This window comes from Salmo trutta, chromosome 34 (assembly GCF_901001165.1).
Source record: "Salmo trutta chromosome 34, fSalTru1.1, whole genome shotgun sequence".
NCBI lineage: Eukaryota > Metazoa > Chordata > Actinopteri > Salmoniformes > Salmonidae > Salmo > Salmo trutta.
This window is the reverse complement of record NC_042990.1, coordinates 1278177-1295764: the sequence shown is the minus strand read 5'-3', so window position 1 is coordinate 1295764 and position 17588 is coordinate 1278177. Positions and strand designations below refer to the sequence as shown.

General features: G+C 41.2%; 1 protein-coding gene across 6 annotated transcripts in view; it reads left to right on the top strand.

Moving 5' to 3' along the window:
- The window catches only part of LOC115173287 (histone-lysine N-methyltransferase ASH1L), a 52794-nt gene extending 46276 nt beyond the window's left edge, over nt 1-6518 (top strand). For all 6 annotated transcript variants that reach the window (XM_029731244.1, XM_029731248.1, XM_029731243.1 and 3 more), the window contains 6 exons: nt 1627-1717; nt 2427-2565; nt 2682-2854; nt 2967-3133; nt 3512-3956; nt 4103-6518. In XM_029731244.1, the coding sequence (XP_029587104.1) occupies nt 1627-1717; nt 2427-2565; nt 2682-2854; nt 2967-3133; nt 3512-3956; nt 4103-4194 (1107 nt within the window). In that variant the 3' untranslated portion in view covers nt 4195-6518. The remainder of the gene's footprint in view (nt 1-1626; nt 1718-2426; nt 2566-2681; nt 2855-2966; nt 3134-3511; nt 3957-4102) is intronic.
- Nucleotides 6519-17588: the final 11070 nt, after the last annotated feature.

The window sequence follows — 17588 nt, the reverse complement described above, 5'->3', positions numbered from 1 at the left end:
CAAGCCAAGCCTCTTTCTCCACCATCTCTTGCTCCCCACCCTTGTCTGTCCAATGTGTGTAAACAACTATAGCTTGCCCGCTCCATAGCAAGCTGCTCTATCTGCACTGATTGGTGAAGTAATTCAATGTCGAGCTAAATGTTAAAAAAAATATATGATTTCAGAGGTTTAAAAAGGAACAGAAAGGAATGATATAAACCATAACTTTATTTTTGTGTTCAAACCTTCCAGCTTTATTTTACTGGTCAGAACAGTGGAATGAAACAAAATGATTCAGAATGAAACAATTGGAAAATTATTTCCATTCCAACCCCTAAAAGAAACCCACTGGAAGGTCACAGGTGGGTTATCAGACGATGGGTGTTTCTCAATATGCATACTATTCTCCACACTCATGTTCCGAGTGCATTCTTTGTGGATGCTCTGAGTGCGTTCTTGTGAGGACGAGTGTGGATAAAGTATTACATTTGAGAAGCACTCGCACTCCCCCTACTGTATTACGTCACGCATCACCTCCCCCATTCACTGAACGTAATAACCTGCACTAGCCAGCTAGTTTAACAGGCAAAAACTACCTTAAGATAATGTTTTGCAAGGTAGATGACTGTCAGTCCTTCATGGTTAGCTAGTTACCAGTTCTTTGTGGCTAGCTAACTAGCCAGTTCGCTCTATTGACTTACAATGGGCTTGCGAACTACACACACTAAAGTGTGTATTGTAGGCAGGTAAACATGCCAAAATGAGTACTGTATGTATTAATGTATAAAGATAAAATATTGCAATCAGGCAACATATGAGATGTGAATGGGCAACATTTCATTCCGAAGTCTGAGTTTATTTTCTCTCGCTTAAGCTCAAATAATGGCCGCCATTCATTTCAATAAACTTTTGCGTCGCATACTTTGATTTGGAACTCATTCTCCTACCCTCCCGTGCTTCAATTTGCGTGCTCATAGCACAGTAGTATGCATATTGCGAAACAGCCCATGAGAGATGTGTTCAGTCAGTGAAGAAAAAGGTGATATGCACATCCCAAAACTAAGATAATCAAATTGCAGTTTTTTTAAAGTGCATTTAACAGTCACAACACACTTTACAGAAAGTGTAAATAAAGGGTCAATATGCAGTTGAAACTAACAAAGCGTCACCCTGCCACTGATTTGGAAACAGTGGAGCGATGGGGGTGTTCAACCAATCTCAAATGTATACACAGAGCAATGGATTCAGGGACTGATCATCCATGATATCAAATGTACAGTTTTAACCATGTTTTGAGGCTACACAGTATTTGTTTACAATTACATTGCTTACCAACAATGGAGTAAGACAAGCTTATATTTTGGTTTCTGATAGGGAATGACAGTTGAACTAAACTCATAAGGCATTTCATAAGTTATATTCTTCAAGATTCAATGGGTATATAATCAGTAATTTACAAGTCCAAAAATGGATGTACCAATCGCAGATTGCTCCTTGTAAATGTATCAGGGAATAGGGTGCCATTTGGGACATAGCCATTGTTGTTTCAGGCACCCCTTACAGGTGGTTATTTCAAAGGAATGCTTTGTCTTTTGTTTCATCTTCGTGTTTGATCTGATGTCATATCCTGCCTCGTTGGTGCTCCAGGAGGTGCCAATGCTGCCCCAGCCCAGCTACGCCCAGTCTGGCTCAATCTACTACATCTGTCTGCTGCGAGACGAACTGCTGCTGCACCAAGGTATGGATGGGGACTATAACCATGGCACCTTATGCCCTATATAGTGCACTACTTTTGAACAGGGCCCTGCTCAGAAGTATAGGGCTCTGGTCAAAAGTAGTGCATTATATAGGTAATAGCGTTCCATTTCGGACGCAACCCCATGTATGAGGCCACATCAATGTTGTAGTGAGTTTTTGTGTCAGTTGCACAGCTTGCCACGTGGAATAATTGTTGTATAGCAACTTGGGGTGTGATAAATGCACCTTATACCGGCTTCCTGAGTGGCGCAGCGATCTAAGGCTCTACATCGCAGTGTTGCGGCATCACTATAGCCGATCCCAGGCTGTATCACAACCGGCTGTGACCCAGCGTCGGCCGTGTTTGGCGAGGCTTTGGCCCGGGGGGCTTTACTTGGTTCATTGCGCTCTAGCGACTCCTTCTGGCGGGCCGGGGGCCTGCAGGCTGACTACGGTAGTCAGTTGAACAGTGTTTCCTCCGACACATTAGTGCAGCTGGCTTCCGGGTTAAGCGAGCGAGTGTTAAGAAGTGCGGCTTGGTGGGTCATGTTTCGGAGGACGCATGACTCAACCTTTCCGGAGCCCGTTGGGGAGTTGCAGCGATGAGACAAGATCGTAATCATGAAGTTGGGGAGAAAAACTTTTTTTGTTTTTTTTAAACAAATGTATAAATAAAAATCATGATAATGTTATGTAACCTGTCTGACCAGGTGACTGTGTGTACCTGATGCGGGACAGCAGACGCACCCCAGAGGGACAGCCGGTCAGGCAGTCCTACCGTCTCCTGTCCCATGTCAACAGAGACAAGCTGGACATCTTCCGCATCGAGAAACTCTGGAAGAGTGAAAAGTAAGGGAGGGGGAAAGGGACCGCCCCATTGAGCCAGCGCTGAGCAACATCAGCGATTTCATTGCTGTATTTTTGCCTCTGACTCGCTCTTGTCTCCTTGTGTGGGTGTCCTATAGGGGTGAGAGGTTTGCCTTTGGCCATCATTACTTCAGGCCCCACGAGACGCACCACTCGCCCTCGCGCCGCTTCTACCACAACGAGCTGTTCCGTGTGCCACTCTACGAGATCATCCCTCTGGAGGCCGTGGTTGGGACCTGCTGCGTCCTCGATCTCTACACCTACTGCAAAGGTGAGACTCACGCATGCACACACACTTTGTAAGGGAGATCAAAACAAACACACTGAGCTAACACACATAATTACCTAACCTGACCTGTGGTGCGTTTTTTTATTTTTTTCAGGACGGCCGAAAGGAGTGAAGGAGCAGGACGTGTACATCTGCGACTACCGCCTGGACAAGTCGGCGCACCTCTTCTACAAGATCCACCGCAACCGCTTCCCCGTGTGCACTAAGCCCTATGCCTTCAACCACTTTCCAAAGAGGCTGGCCCCCAAGAGAGACTTCTCGGTAAGAGGGTCGAAGAGGAGGGGCGGGGTGGGAGTTGTTTGTATTGAAGTGTCCGTATGTAGTTTCAGTGAGGCTAGTTTGATGAGGTAGTATTGATATAAGGTTTCGTTATGGGCTTGAATTGAGTCCAATCAGAGAAGTGTATCAAAGTGGTTTTATGAAAGAGGTTGATTGGGCACCAGTGATGACTGATATGTGCCTACCATTCTTTTCCTGGGCGTTTTTGCAAACCGTTAGTTATCCTAAGAGAGAAGATTGGGGTCCAGCTTTATACACAGTTAGTAAAACAAATTGTAAATAATCCCAAAAATGAAGTCCTGTATGAGCAACTTGTAAGTCAAATTAAAGAGCCTTTGTTCCTTCCCAACCTCGCCACAGCCGCACTATGTTCCTGACAACTACAAGAGGAACGGGGGGCGTTCGGCCTGGAAGAGCGAGCGCCCCAAAGGAGTTGGAGGGGCCTGTGAGGACGACGCTTCCCCATGCAACCAGGGTGACGACTTCCGTCCGGAGAGTGAAAACATGAGAGTGGTGGAGGGGGAGATGGACAATGCCCATGAAGAACCCACACTCCCTACCGCTGCCCAACCCACGCGACCAGATGGGCCAAGGGAGGGAGAAGAGGAGGAGGCGGGGCAGGAGGTAGAGGAGCATAGGGAGCTGGAGGAAGGTACGGCAGAGAGAGGGGTTGACGTGCTGGAGCTCCTCCCCTCCATGTCTTCCTCACCCCTCCATCACTCCGGACTGGGCAGGAGGGAGGCGCAAAGGGATCGGCTAAACAAGATTCTGCTGGATCTGCTACACAGAACACCCAATAAGAACGGTGAGCAGGCAATGAGAAAACGGGTATTACGACAGAGGGGTGGTTTGATGAAGAATGGAAACTGTTGAATTGATGAGGGGGAAATATCGGACAGTTAACTTAATATGTCATTGGTGTTTGGTAACTTCTCTTTCTTCTTCCAACAGCCATAGATGTCACTTATCTTCTAGAGGAGGGGTCAGGACGGCGATTACGTAGACGGACACTTGGATTTGGAGACTTTGTGGGTAGAAAATGATGTTGCCACTTACCTGGCAAGCACATTCCCCTTTCATTTACTTGGGAGAGGTGGGGGGGAAATGGAAAGAGGGAAGACGACATTTACAAAGAGAAGGTGACCACAAAGTGAAAAGGTTGGCCCCTTCTCTGGCCCCCCTTCAGGTGGTGTCCCCTCTTCCCCAACCTTTCATCTCAAGTGATGAAACAACTCAACAAATAAATGGTTTGAAGCAGTGCACTCAGCAGTCGTGATCATTGATAACGGTTTTGTAGGGGACCCAAGGACTTCTCAGGAGGGTGGACCCAGACTTATTGAAGTACGATGCAAATGCATATTTTATTTTACATTTTTTACATAGGAAAATGTACCCCATGCACTTAAAAATGCGCATTGAACATATATTCATCAAAGACAGCCCTGTTACTTGGGACAGAGAGACAATTACATAGGTGTCACATTATCAATACATTATCCATACATGGCTCATCAGTGCAACCTTGAGCCAATTATTTTTGATGAGCAAAATAAAGGAACAAAGTGGTACTGAACATGGCTGTGGCATACAGCCGTAGACTCATATTGACTTCGTTTTTTAAACAACATCAAATGGGAATGAGAACACTGGAGACTGGCGCCCCCTAGTGGGACTAAGTGGTGATGACAAACTAAACGTAGGGTTAATGTACCAGGACTATGCTCAGAGGCTATGCAGTGTACAGTAAGCATACACTGTTGACGATGAACTAGGAGAGAAGCAGCAGGAACAAGGTTGGTCAACTGCACTTTGGTACCATGGATATTGTTGGCGCTCTGTAATGTATCAACGAGACACACTAACACAGTATTGGATGATGCAGTCTGAAAAGCAAGTTAATAAGTATATTATCTTATATATATATATAATATAGGAACAGAGAAGGAAGGATGGGAGAATGGCTGGTGGTCTTTGGGAAGATGGTGTACGCTTTTGGTCAGTCGAGTGTCTTGTTCGGTTTGTGAGGCAGTCCACTTCACCCCTCTTTCTGAAGTACCTGATTCACCAGCTTAACTAAGTCAGGTGGCGGAACACTGGCTCTTACTGTAACGCCTCAGAACGCCGTGACCCCTGACTGCCTTGCGTGAGTGTGTGCGTATGTGTATGCACATTTATGTGTCAGTAATCTGCCAGAATTCTTGAAGAAAAAAAGAAAAAAATTAAGGGCTTGATGGCAATTAACATTTTATGGGAAATTATGGAAACCTAAAATGTATCGTGATGGTCATATTTTCATATATTCTGTGAGGGGTATTTGTTGGGAGGGAGGGAATTCTAGCTGTACATTTTATTCTTCAAATGTGTTCTGGTTGCCATGGAGAATACTTTTAAATAATTTGTGTGATTTGATGAGATTTCTTTTTTCCAAACGCTTCTGTTTAAAATGGGACTTTGACCGAAATGTCCTATCAAGATGGACTGACAGGATGAGAGAGTAAAGAAACTGACAGAAAGAGGACAGAAAGTTGTACAGTGCCAAGTTATGTATATACAGACTGGGATAATGTGAGAAGTGTCTCCAAAAGCAATATCTTGATAACAGATTTTGTGTATTATTGTATTGTACAGAACTCAGACCCATATGTATTATTATAATGATTGTCTGCCATTTGTATTACTATAATCGAGACACTTAAGCTTGAAGGAGAAAGAAGAGGTGTTTTTGTCCAGTAAAATGTACCACAACTGTCCTAATGAATGACATAAGAACTTAAACTGAATTTTTGTTCCCTAAAAATGAAATTCATCTATGTACTGCATGAGCGAGAAGAATGTCAAACGAACTTCATAAAAGGCATTGGGACATAACAGTGACTCTGAAATTACATCGGTCGCTGTAATAATTAATATCAATAATTTTACTTATGAGGAGAAAATATGCTCCTTGTTTTTGCTGCAAAGTGTTGAACACTAAAAAAACAACCAACATAAAAATGTTATGATATTATGAAAGATGACAGAAACAAAGGTATAACTGTCAGCTAAATATGTTCTTCCTTTTTGGTTCTGTTTTTGTGATAGCGGTCATAAATATGATGCTTGTGCTTGTAGGCTATTTGTGTGTTATGTGTGATTTGTTTAGTTATTTTTAGACAATCACAAAATAAGATGCAAGCATTGTAAATGGACAGACTGGCAGACATTTTGTGATGTGTACAGTTTGTCAACTTCTTCCACTCGTTAAAAGTTTGTAATTATGATTCTAAAGTCATGAAAATGCTGTTGGTTTTTACTTTTTGTTTTATATTCTATTTGGGTTTTTTTTGTTTGTTTTTTAAATAAAAAGCACTACATTATTGTGAATGTTTATTTTGCCTTGACTTTTTGATCATGTTTAAACGTTCAATTGTGTTCTGGATTTCCTTAATATAATTCAGGTGAATTTATAAGCAGGGGTGTAGAAAAGCAGTATGAGGGTCTGTTCCCAGGTTTAGATGATAGGCGGCCGCCGGTGCATAACATACAGTTGAAGTCTGAAGTTTACATACACCTTAGCCAAGTACATTTAAACTCAGTTTTTTACAATTCCTGACATTTAATCCTAGTAAAAATTCCCTGTCTTAGGTCAGTTAGGATCACCACTTTATTTTAAGAATGTGAAATGTCAGAATAATAGTATAAAGAATTATTTATTTCAGCTTTTATTTCTTTCATCACATTCCCAGTGGGTCAGAAGTTTACATACACTCAATGAGTATTTGGTAGCATTGCCTTTAAATTGTTTAACTTGGGTCAAACGTTTCGGGTAGCCTTCCACAAGCTTCCCACAGTAAGCTGGGTGAATTTTGGCCCATTCCTCCTGACAGAGCTGGTGTAACTGAGTCAGGTTCGTAGGCCTCCTTGATCGCACACGCTTTTTCAGTTCTGCCCACAAACTTCCTGACTGATCTCTTGAGATGTTGCTTCAGTATATCCACATAATTTTCCTCCTCATGACGCCATCTATTTTGTGAAGTGCACCATTCCCTCCTGCAGCAAAGCACCCCCACAACATGATGCTGCCATCCCCATGCTTCATGGTTGGGATGGTGTTCTAAGGCTTGCAAGCCTCCCCCTTTTTCCTCCAAACAAAACAATGGTCATTATGGCTAAAGAGTTCTATTTTTGTTTCATCAGACCAGAGGACATTTCTCCAAAAAGTACCATATTTGTCCCCATGCACAGTTGCAAACTGTAGTCTGGCTTTTTTATGGCGGTTTTGGAGCAGTGGCTTCTTCCTTGCTGAGCGGCCTTTCAGGTTATGTCAGTGCCTCTTTGCTTGACATCATGGGGAAATCAGCCAAAACCTCAGAAAAATAATTATAGACCTCCACAAGTCTGGTTCATCCTTGGGAGCAATTTCCAAATGAATGAAGGTACCATGTTCATCTGTACAAACAATAGTACGCAAGTATAAACACCATGGGACCACGCAGCCGCCATACCGCTCAGGAAGGAGACGCGTTCTGTCTCCTAGAGATGAACGTACTTTGGTGCGAAAAGTGCAAATCAATCCCAGAACAACAGCAAAGGACCTTGTGAAGATGCTATTGTTTGTACAGATGAACATGGTAAATTCATTCATTTGGAAATTGCTCCCAAGGATGAACCAGACTGCAGGTCGTCCTCCAACTGGTTAGATCACCTTGGGCCACATTTATAAACGTTGTGTGCGCACAAAATATGCCCCAAAACATACGCGCGCCAGTTTTCACGCAAAGGTTGGCATTTATAAGAACTGAACTTGACTTGAGATGTGCTTATCTTCGCGCAAACTTTAGACCATGTGAACGCACCGTTTCTATTACATTGCAAGAAGGCAAAGGTAGCCTAGTAGTCTTGTGCAAATGGGGAACATATGATGACTTATTCATAACCAAACAGGTAGCTAAATATAACAAGATGCAATCATTTGCTCTTAGTGAGAAAAGCGAAAATCTATTTCCTTTGCGTTCTAAAATAAGAAATCTATTTTAGATTATTTCATTTCCATAAACATTGCAGAATAAATTCCTCATCTTTTCTGGGTGTGATGGTTTCATACTCATGAAATAGCATATAGGCCTACAAGTAAGGATTGGACCCACTTCACGGTAGTGAATAGGCTAGATAAACTACCGGTATTTTGCTCTATGCGATCCACTGTTCACCTTTTCCATTGACGTTTGTAGGCTATGTCTCAATCAGTGGTGACCCGTGCATGTTATTTTGACATTAATTCAATGTATGCATCAGTTTGCAAACAATGTATTCAAAAAATAAATCTGCATACAAACATGGTCTCTTTCTTGCTTTCTTGAATAAGGCTGCTACAAAATGCAGGTGTTTCAGTGATCAATGCTTTCTGTGTTGGAGGGGCAGCCAGCGAAAGCTCAGAGTGTAGGCATTGGTAATCTGCTCCAGTTGTACTGTGATTGGCTCCGTGTTCTGTCACTCATGGGGACACTATGTCACAGAATCTGCCATGAGAGCTCGGCAGTTCAAGCCCCCTTGGGTGCTGCTATAGATTTACATTATAAGTGCTCATCCAAGAAGGCTCAAGGTCATTGGCCACAGATAAAAGGACGTTATACCTACTGTAGCTTTGATTGGAGTAATCATGTCAACGTCATACTTTGAAAATCTTAGCTTTCAAGCTAGCTAGCTAGACAAACAGCCATCATCATTAATTATGTCGACAATCTATTGGCAAATCCTTTTCTATCCTTGTAATATGAAGAGAAATTATAGATAAAATGTAACGCTGCTCATCGGCCATTGGACGTAAAAATTGCACATGTAGAAAATCGTAAATTCAACAATGTTTGATATGGAAGGAATCAGTGGCTAACTTCAAGAGTTGCAAAGCAATCACTATTTTGCTTGCTATTCGGTGGAGAGGGTGTCTGGTCCAAGTCTAAAAATGTAAAACATCTGTCTGAAAGGGTCCCTTTTCCAAGCTTGAAAAGATAATTCACACGCAACACCATGGGCCAGAAAAGGTTGAATACGTTGGCCATGCTGTCAATCCAGCATAACTCCTGCCACATTCAAAACGACTCGGAACTGGGAAACTTCCGACTTCAGTGAGTTCAAGACAACTTGGTACTCGGAGGAAAACGTGCTCCGACTGGGAAAATACGTGGTGAATGGTCATCCAACTCGGAATTTCAAGTTGGGAACTATGGCCTCTTGGCGTCAGTGATCTTCAACTATGGCCAACTATGGCCTCTATGGCGTCAGTGATCTTCAAGTCAGAGCTTTAGAGCTCTGACTTGAAGATCACTGACGTCATGATCATTTTTTTTGAGTTCCCAGTGGTCTTGAAAGTACCATAAATCCAGAAAATGCCAGACTTTGATGACAAAGGTTGATGACAAAGTTTGCCCACAAGAAAGACCCCCGTGCCACCTTCCTGTTCATGTGAGCACAGCACAACAACGTTGAGTCCAACAATGTATTGTATGCTGCTATATGCCAGGATATGTATTGTGTAGCTAAGAAAGCAATACTACGTGTATGTTGTGTAGTAAGCTGTTAGGTAGTAGCCCATGTCTCACCCTAAGAATTTGGTCCCTCTACCCCTCAGAACTTAGCCTACTGTTCTGACTTGGTGGTGTACATGCAGCCTATAGCCTGTTTTAGAGAAATGTCATTGAATATTGTAAGAGATTTCATTTTCTGCTTATATTCCCCCATTATTTATCCAACAGTTCTGACTTGGTGTACAGGGAGAATACTGTAAGAATGGCCCATTTTCTGAATTCTTAAGCTTTCCATTTCAAAAGTGCTGAACAAAAATGGGCATTTTGACTCTCACTCATTAATGTCTTAATCGAAATTACGGCTTGCCTCTTATCCACTCACCGTTCCCTTATGTCATAGTTTGTACATCTCATAGGTTATATTGCTAATATAGTTCTATCTTACTAGTATCTTAATCATTATTTTAGGCAATGTTGGAATTATGTATTTCATTGTTTTGCTTCCCTTGTGTATTATAATTAGCTCATGCTTTTCTACACGAGCAGGGGATACTACAGGCCTATAATGTTGTTGGGTCTGTAACCATGTTTGCCAGTGACTCTTCCCTTTCATTATTTTGTCAACAAAAATTTCAGCAATAGACATGTAATTCCAGTTGATATTGCAAGGGTTGGTTTGTTTGCACAATGTGTGTCAGTATATTATCTATAAAAGTGGATCCTAGTGATCTAGTTCAATGCATTAACAGAAATTACCGTAACCATTTGACAAACATTGAAGATTAGAAATGATGGGAATTAACGATTAATGTAGGCTACTACTGGTGATAAATGTAATGGGCAATTGATAGACACAGCAAACAATGCATACAATTAAGTTATGAAATAAAGAATACCCACGAAATGGCGGGAGAGAGCGCATTCTGGAGAGAGACATGCCTTTTGCATCTGAGCCACAATCCCCGTATTCTTGGACCGTGTCATCCCCGCGGCCTCCTCAATGGATTAGTCCACTGAGACAGGCACAAAAAATGTAACTACAGTGGGGAAAAATCCCAAAATCCAGAAAATCACATTGTATGATTTTTAAGTAATTCATTTGAATTTTATTGTTATTCTTTTTTTTTTACGTTGTTTGACTTGTTTGGACGAAGTTTATTGGTAACTTTTGGGATTGCTTTGTCTGCATGTTGAACGACTGGAACGGGTGGATTACTGAATCAAACGCGCCAACTAAACATACTTTTTTGGGATATAAAGAAGGACTTTATCAAACAAAATCAACATTTGTTGTGTAGTTAGGACCCTTGGGATTGCAAACAGAGGAAGATCTTAATTTCTGACTTTTGTGACGCCTCTGCTGGTTTGGAAAATGTTTTTAATGATTTTGTATGCGGGACGCTGTCCTCAGATAATCGCATGGTATGCTTTCGCCATAAAGCCTTTTTGAAATCTGACAAAGCAGCTGGATTAACAAGAAGTTAAGGTTTTAAATGATGTATGACACTTGTATTTTCATGAAAGTTTAATATTACGAGTTTTGTATTTTGAATTTCACGCTCTGCAATTTCACCGTATGTTGGCGAGGTGGGTGACTAGCACCCCATCTAGCCTTAAGAAGTTTTAAACTGCAGTAATTTATGTCTGAGATGATATGAGCATGACTGGGCATTCAAACATATCTGTATCCATTCATCATCAATAGTGTCTCCCAGGTCTTCCTCACATTTTTGTTTTACATGTTTTGTGTCATCAGGAAAAGCGACTATCACCCTTTGATACAGTTTGGAAATCAACTTCAGGTTTGTCAGACTGCCTTAAAATAGTTTCAATCTTTGAAGTTTCTGGCTTATCCTTTGCTTGCTGCACAGAGAGAATAAAGTGTTACATCTGCAAAAGTTCACCTCAGTTCCATCACAGACTGGTCTTCCCTGGCTGCCTGACCCTGCTGAGACCCGTCACCATCTGATCCTGCTCAGATGAGGCATGACGAAAAATTCCCTTGGTGTACATTTATACATTATATTATCCAAGAATAGGATCAATGGTTAAAAAATGTAAATGACCATGATTGACAGATCCTAGACTGTAGCCTACCCATCAACTCAAGATGGAACTTTGTATCCATTCACTGATTGTTATATTATACTGCAAGATTCACCTGAGCTGCGTAGACTGGTCTTCCCTGGCTGTTTGACCCTGCTGGGACACCTGTCACCATCTGATCCTGCTAAGACATGATGAGCATAGTGTTGTGTACTGACTGTGCACCATGACAGTGTAGCCTGTTGAGCATCTAATACTGTGTCAGTGTGAAAATTAGGAAATTAGCTAGGGAAATTGACCGATCAATAACATTATATTGCTATACTGACTCTAATAAAAACTCACATTGCGCTGTCAAAGAACGTCAGAATATCGGTCTTCAATTGCATCGTTTGATTCAGGTCTAGTGTGATTGAGGCAAAAGTAAAACCTAAAATTAGTGAGCTAGCTAGCTAATATTAGCCAACTTTTGGCTAGCTCTAACCATTAGAGCTAGCCAAAAGTTGGCTAATATTAGCTAGCTAATATCAACTGACTAGCCAAGTTAATTTACTTCTGTTGAAACTGAGAAACAACACACACAAAAACAGCAGCTCCAGACAGCAGCACCGTGCCTTTCAGAAGCTTTGCCTTCACACAGCCTGTTCACACGCTCTGTGGTGTCCATGTGGTCCTAAATTCATCCAGCTGAAACCTCCAAACAGCCTACTTGACCATTCTGAGGCGTCCACATGGTCCTAAAGCACACTGCTGACGCATTTAGTATCACAGTGCAATGATAAAAATGCAGTTTTAGAATATGGGAATGTCATGTCCCCCTGATCCACAGTGGAAATTGCGCCCCTTGTAGTGATTGTATTTTCCTTCCTTTTTAAACCACATAGGCTTAATAAAATGGTAGGCTAACCGTGTCTCTTTCTCTCTCTCTCACTCTCTCTGTGTGTGCTGACTTAAGAAGAGCAAAGTAAATGCCTCTGAACTAAGATCTATCTGAATTTCTGTCAGTGTCCATTTTGAAAGTGCTGAACAAAGGCCTACCTCGTTGCAATTCATTTGCTTGCACTTTCTTATACATAGGGGTAAGTGTTAATGATGTAAAAGCAAACATTATGAATTTACTGAATATACAGTAAATGTAATAATGTTTGTGTATGGTTCAAAAGTCAAAACTCATGTCTGCATTCGTTATTATTGAAGGAGAATGCGGTTCTTATCGAGTTACACAAATCCACAAGGAGTCACTAGAAACCATATTTTTTAAAATCACTACAGGATTGGTCCCCCTGTGGGATGGTTGAGCTAACGTAGGCTAATGTGATTAGCATGAGGTTGTAAGTAACAAGAACATTTCCCAGGACATAGGCATATCTGATATTGGCAGAAAGCTTAAATTCTTGTTAATCAAACTGCACTGTCCAATTTACAGTAGCTATTACAGTGAAAGAATACAATGCTATTGTTTGAGGAGAGTGCACAGTTATGAAGTTGAACATTTATTAATAAACCAATTAGGCATATTTGGGCAATCTTGATAACATTTTGAACATAAATGCAATGGTTCATTGAATCAGTATAAAACTTTGCACATTTATGTTCATCTAGTGGTTCATCTAGTGGCCAAAATCTAAATCTAAATTGCGCCTAACCTAGTAATTTACATTTTGTCCTTTCTCTTGCATTTCAAAGATGAAAAAATAAATATTCATGTTTTTTTCTTTGTATTATCTTTTACCAGATCTAATGTGTTATATTCTCCTACATTAATTTCCCATTTCCACAAACTTCAAAGTGTTTCCTTTCAAATGTTATCAAGAAAATGCATATCCTTGCTTCAGGTCCTGAGCTACAGGCAGTTAGATTTACGTATGTTATTTTAGGCGAAAATTGAAAAAAAGGGCTCGATCCTTTTAAGCAAGTCAGCCATATCAACAGTGAATGAGGCTGAATGAACCCCACCAAGATTTACATGCTAAAATCGCCAAATGGTCTGTACACTGTAATATCGCGTTTCTCATGTAGCCTAGACAATATTTATAAATATAATACAGATATCATAACCATTGCACCTTTTCTGGCCATGATGAGCTCATATTCCCAAAGTAACCATACAACAAATTACCATGCACATCTCTCATTTAGATAGGCTATTATACGTTTTTGCTCTACGCATCCGAAAGGGAATGTGGTTTATAACATACAGTAGATTTAATAGGTGAAGAGAGAGTTTATTTTTTGCATTGAAGTGTGTATGCTCCCACTATAAGTAGGCCTAGGCCCTACAGTAGTTTAAAAAAAAATTCAGAGTAGACAATGTTTCAGAATTTTTGGTTGGGGAGAAGGTAGGCTAAATGCAAACCATTAATGAATTCAAAAGATCTGTTTACAGGTCCCCAACAATTTGCAATTGTTTTTGTGTTTCAGAAATGGTCAGATACAGCAAATATCACTGCAAAAAAAAACATTCTGCCATTGATATTTCCTTTAGTATAATGTATTGGCCTAATTCCAATACTTCCAAAGTATAGGCTACAGAAAATAAGAGTGTTATTGTCACCAAAATAGCTGAATGATGGGTGTTATTCAGGCGTAGTTATAATGCTCATTCACACGCGCAGTTTTACGACAGGTCTGATTTATAACGGGAACATGCATATGTACGGCGTGTGCCAAGGTGATAAATCTCAATATTTTTGTGGGTGCTCAGTCTTTTCAGAAATAACTTACACAGATTTATTTAGTGTAAAATTCAAGCAACGGTTATAAATGAGGCCCCTGGCTGTCTGCCTTCCTCTTGGGCGTGGCCAGTTCGGGGATGGCTCCAGAGGTGTGTTTGATCTGACCAGGTGACCAACCAGAGTCGGGAGGCTCTCAAATTTAAGTACTAAACAAAAAGGAGTGTTCTCTTTTTGTTCAACACTTAAAAAATACTTTGCACTTTTTGTTTTCTTTGAGTATGGAATGAAATTACACAGAACAAAAATATAAACGCAACCTGCAACAATTTCAAATATTTTACTGAGGTAGAGTTCATATGTGACCGACTGCCTTGATTTGGTCTTATGTAGCAACATTTGAAATTATGATTTTTACATTAGATAAAAGCAGACACACAGAGCTACAAAATGGTATATCACACACTGCATTTGATGAACAATGGGAAAGTAATTCTGCTTTGAAAGTTGATCAACTTGTAACCTCAATTTTGAGAAAATTGCCTTTGAATGTTTTGGTACCTACTGGAGAATTATTTTGTCTACACCCATTCAGCATCGTTCACACCCTCTTAAGCTTTAGCCCCACCCATCTCTTATTGTTTTGATCTGAGTGTTCTGTCCTAACAACAACAATCAAGCACCCAAGCTAACTGGCTAACGTTGGCCAGCTTACTAGCTACTTCCAGACACAAATGAGAGAACAGCTCACTGACCATTTTAACTCACCCTAGCAGAGCTGGTTAGGCTGTTTTTATGTTATCAAGAGCGTTGGTGACTGCAACTGTGTCGCTGGCAACAATTTACACTTTTTTGCCAACGTTTACTGACAGGCCATATTCAACGGGTGTTGAGCGTTCATAAATTCTTCAGTTATTCTGCGCTCTGGCACACACAGACGAGAGTGCTCTGAATTCGGAGTAGATAACCAGAGCAAATTTACCAGCTACGTCTATCAACAGTTGTCGCAGTGATATTCTATTGAATTGGATACTTGCACAGTGGAGTCTTATGTTAAGACATGTGGCTAGCTAGCTAAACAATGAACTATAATTTCAACTCATGACGTTACTACCCTGCATGAATCTGCAGGTAGCTAACCAACCAGGTTCAATGTTAGCTAGATAACATTAGGCTATAACTAGCAAATCAAATGGCTCTGAGATACAAATATTAAGATCATACATGTAATGTTAGCTAGCGAGCCAGCCAGCTCATGTTAACTAGCTAGCTAACAGTACACTAACTTGAAATGAAAACGACTTTGTAAAAATTAGAAATGTATAATATCTGAAAATGTAGCTAGCTAGACTATCTTACCTATATACATCATGGATGGATGTTTCTCCATGATTGGCTGAGATAATGAGTGGGCTGGACATGCCGTGCGATGAGTGAGTGTTTGTAGGTAATCCTGTCTAACGCTGCTTTTTAAAAAATGTATCAGGTAGTAGAACTGCATAAGTGTTGCTCTCCACTTTCTGTAGGACCGAGAGGAATTAGAGTATGGTAGCTAAGGAGATGGAGAAAACACCTGTCTCCGGATTACATCTTCAAACTAAGGGCAACCATGGTATATGTGACAGGGCTAGCTGGAAGGTTGCATTATTTTTCTGTGGCTAAACCAACTAGGCTCGTAATTTAACAATGCTATTCATATTTACAGATGGCATACAGGTCTGTTGTTAAGGCACATGAACCTTCACATGTTCCAAAAGGCATTTCTCCCAAAAAACGCATTTTGATAAAATAAAAAAAGTTCAAATGGCTATCCTGTGAAGCAGTGACCCGCGACATACGCCTAGTTTCCTGAAACGAGTCACATATACGGAAATTAGTCAACTGAAATAAATTCATTAGGCCCCAATCTATGGATTTCATATGAGTGGGAACAGATATTAATCTGTTGGTCACAGATACCTTAAAAAAAAGGTAGGGGTGTGGTTCAGAAAACCAGTCAGAATCTGGTGTGACCACCATTTGCCTTTTCAGCTTCCAGGAATTGTGTACAGATCCGTGCGACATGGGGCCGTGCATTATCATGCTGAAACATGAGGTGATGGTGGCGGATGAATGGCACAACAATGGGCCTCAGAATCTCGTCACGGTACCTCTGGGCATTCGATAAAATACAATTGTGTTTGTTTTTTGTAGTTTATGCCTGCCCATACCATAACCCCACCATGGGGCACTCTGTCATCAAAGTTTACATTAGTAAACTGCTTGCCCACACAACGCCATACCATCTGCTCAGTAGAGCTCAAGCCAGGATTAATCTGTGAAGAGCACACTTCTCCAGCATGCCAGTGGCCATCAAACATGAGCATTTACCCACTGAAGTCGGTTACAACACCTAACTGCAGTCAGGTCAAGACCCTGATCAGGATGACGAGCATGTAGATGAGCTTCCCTGAGACAGTTTCTGACTGTTTGTGCAGAAATTCTTTGGTTGTGCAAACCTAATTTCATCAGCTGGTGAAGGAGCCCGGATGTTGAGGTCCTGGGCTAGCATGGTTACACCTGGTCTACGGCTGTGAGGCCGGTTGGACGTACTGCCAAATTCTCAAAAACGACTTTGGAGGCGGCTTATGGTAGAGAAATTAACATTCAGTTCTCTGGCAACAGCTCTGGCGGACATTCCTGCAGTCAGCATGCCAATTGCACGCTCCTTCAAAACTTAAGACATCCGTGGCATTGTGTTGTGTGACAAAACTGCACATTTTAGAGTGACCTTTTTTTGTCCCCTTTTTATGCCACACCTATCAGGTGGATGGAGAAATGCTCACCAACAGGGATGTAAACAAATTTGTGCATGACAGTTTTGAGAAATACGTTTTTTGTGGATCTCTCATGAAACATGGGACCAACACATGGGCTATATAAATACATTTGATTTGATTTGTATGTATGTTGAAGAGAGGGAAAGATTGAAGTGTAGGGTCATTGCGGTTGGGGGGGGGCTGGGAAGGGATTAGGGGAATGGGGGAGGGTCTATTAGAAGTTAGTAGGGCTATTATTTTTTTTTAAGTACTGAGTTAGGTAGAATGATTTGGAAATGTTGTAAACCGTGATTGACCACACACTCCAGCACAGTAGGTGGCGGCATGCACCTTTAGGGTTGATTTGCGGACCGCCATTATATCATAGAATAAGAAGCTTATGCATACAATCTGTGGG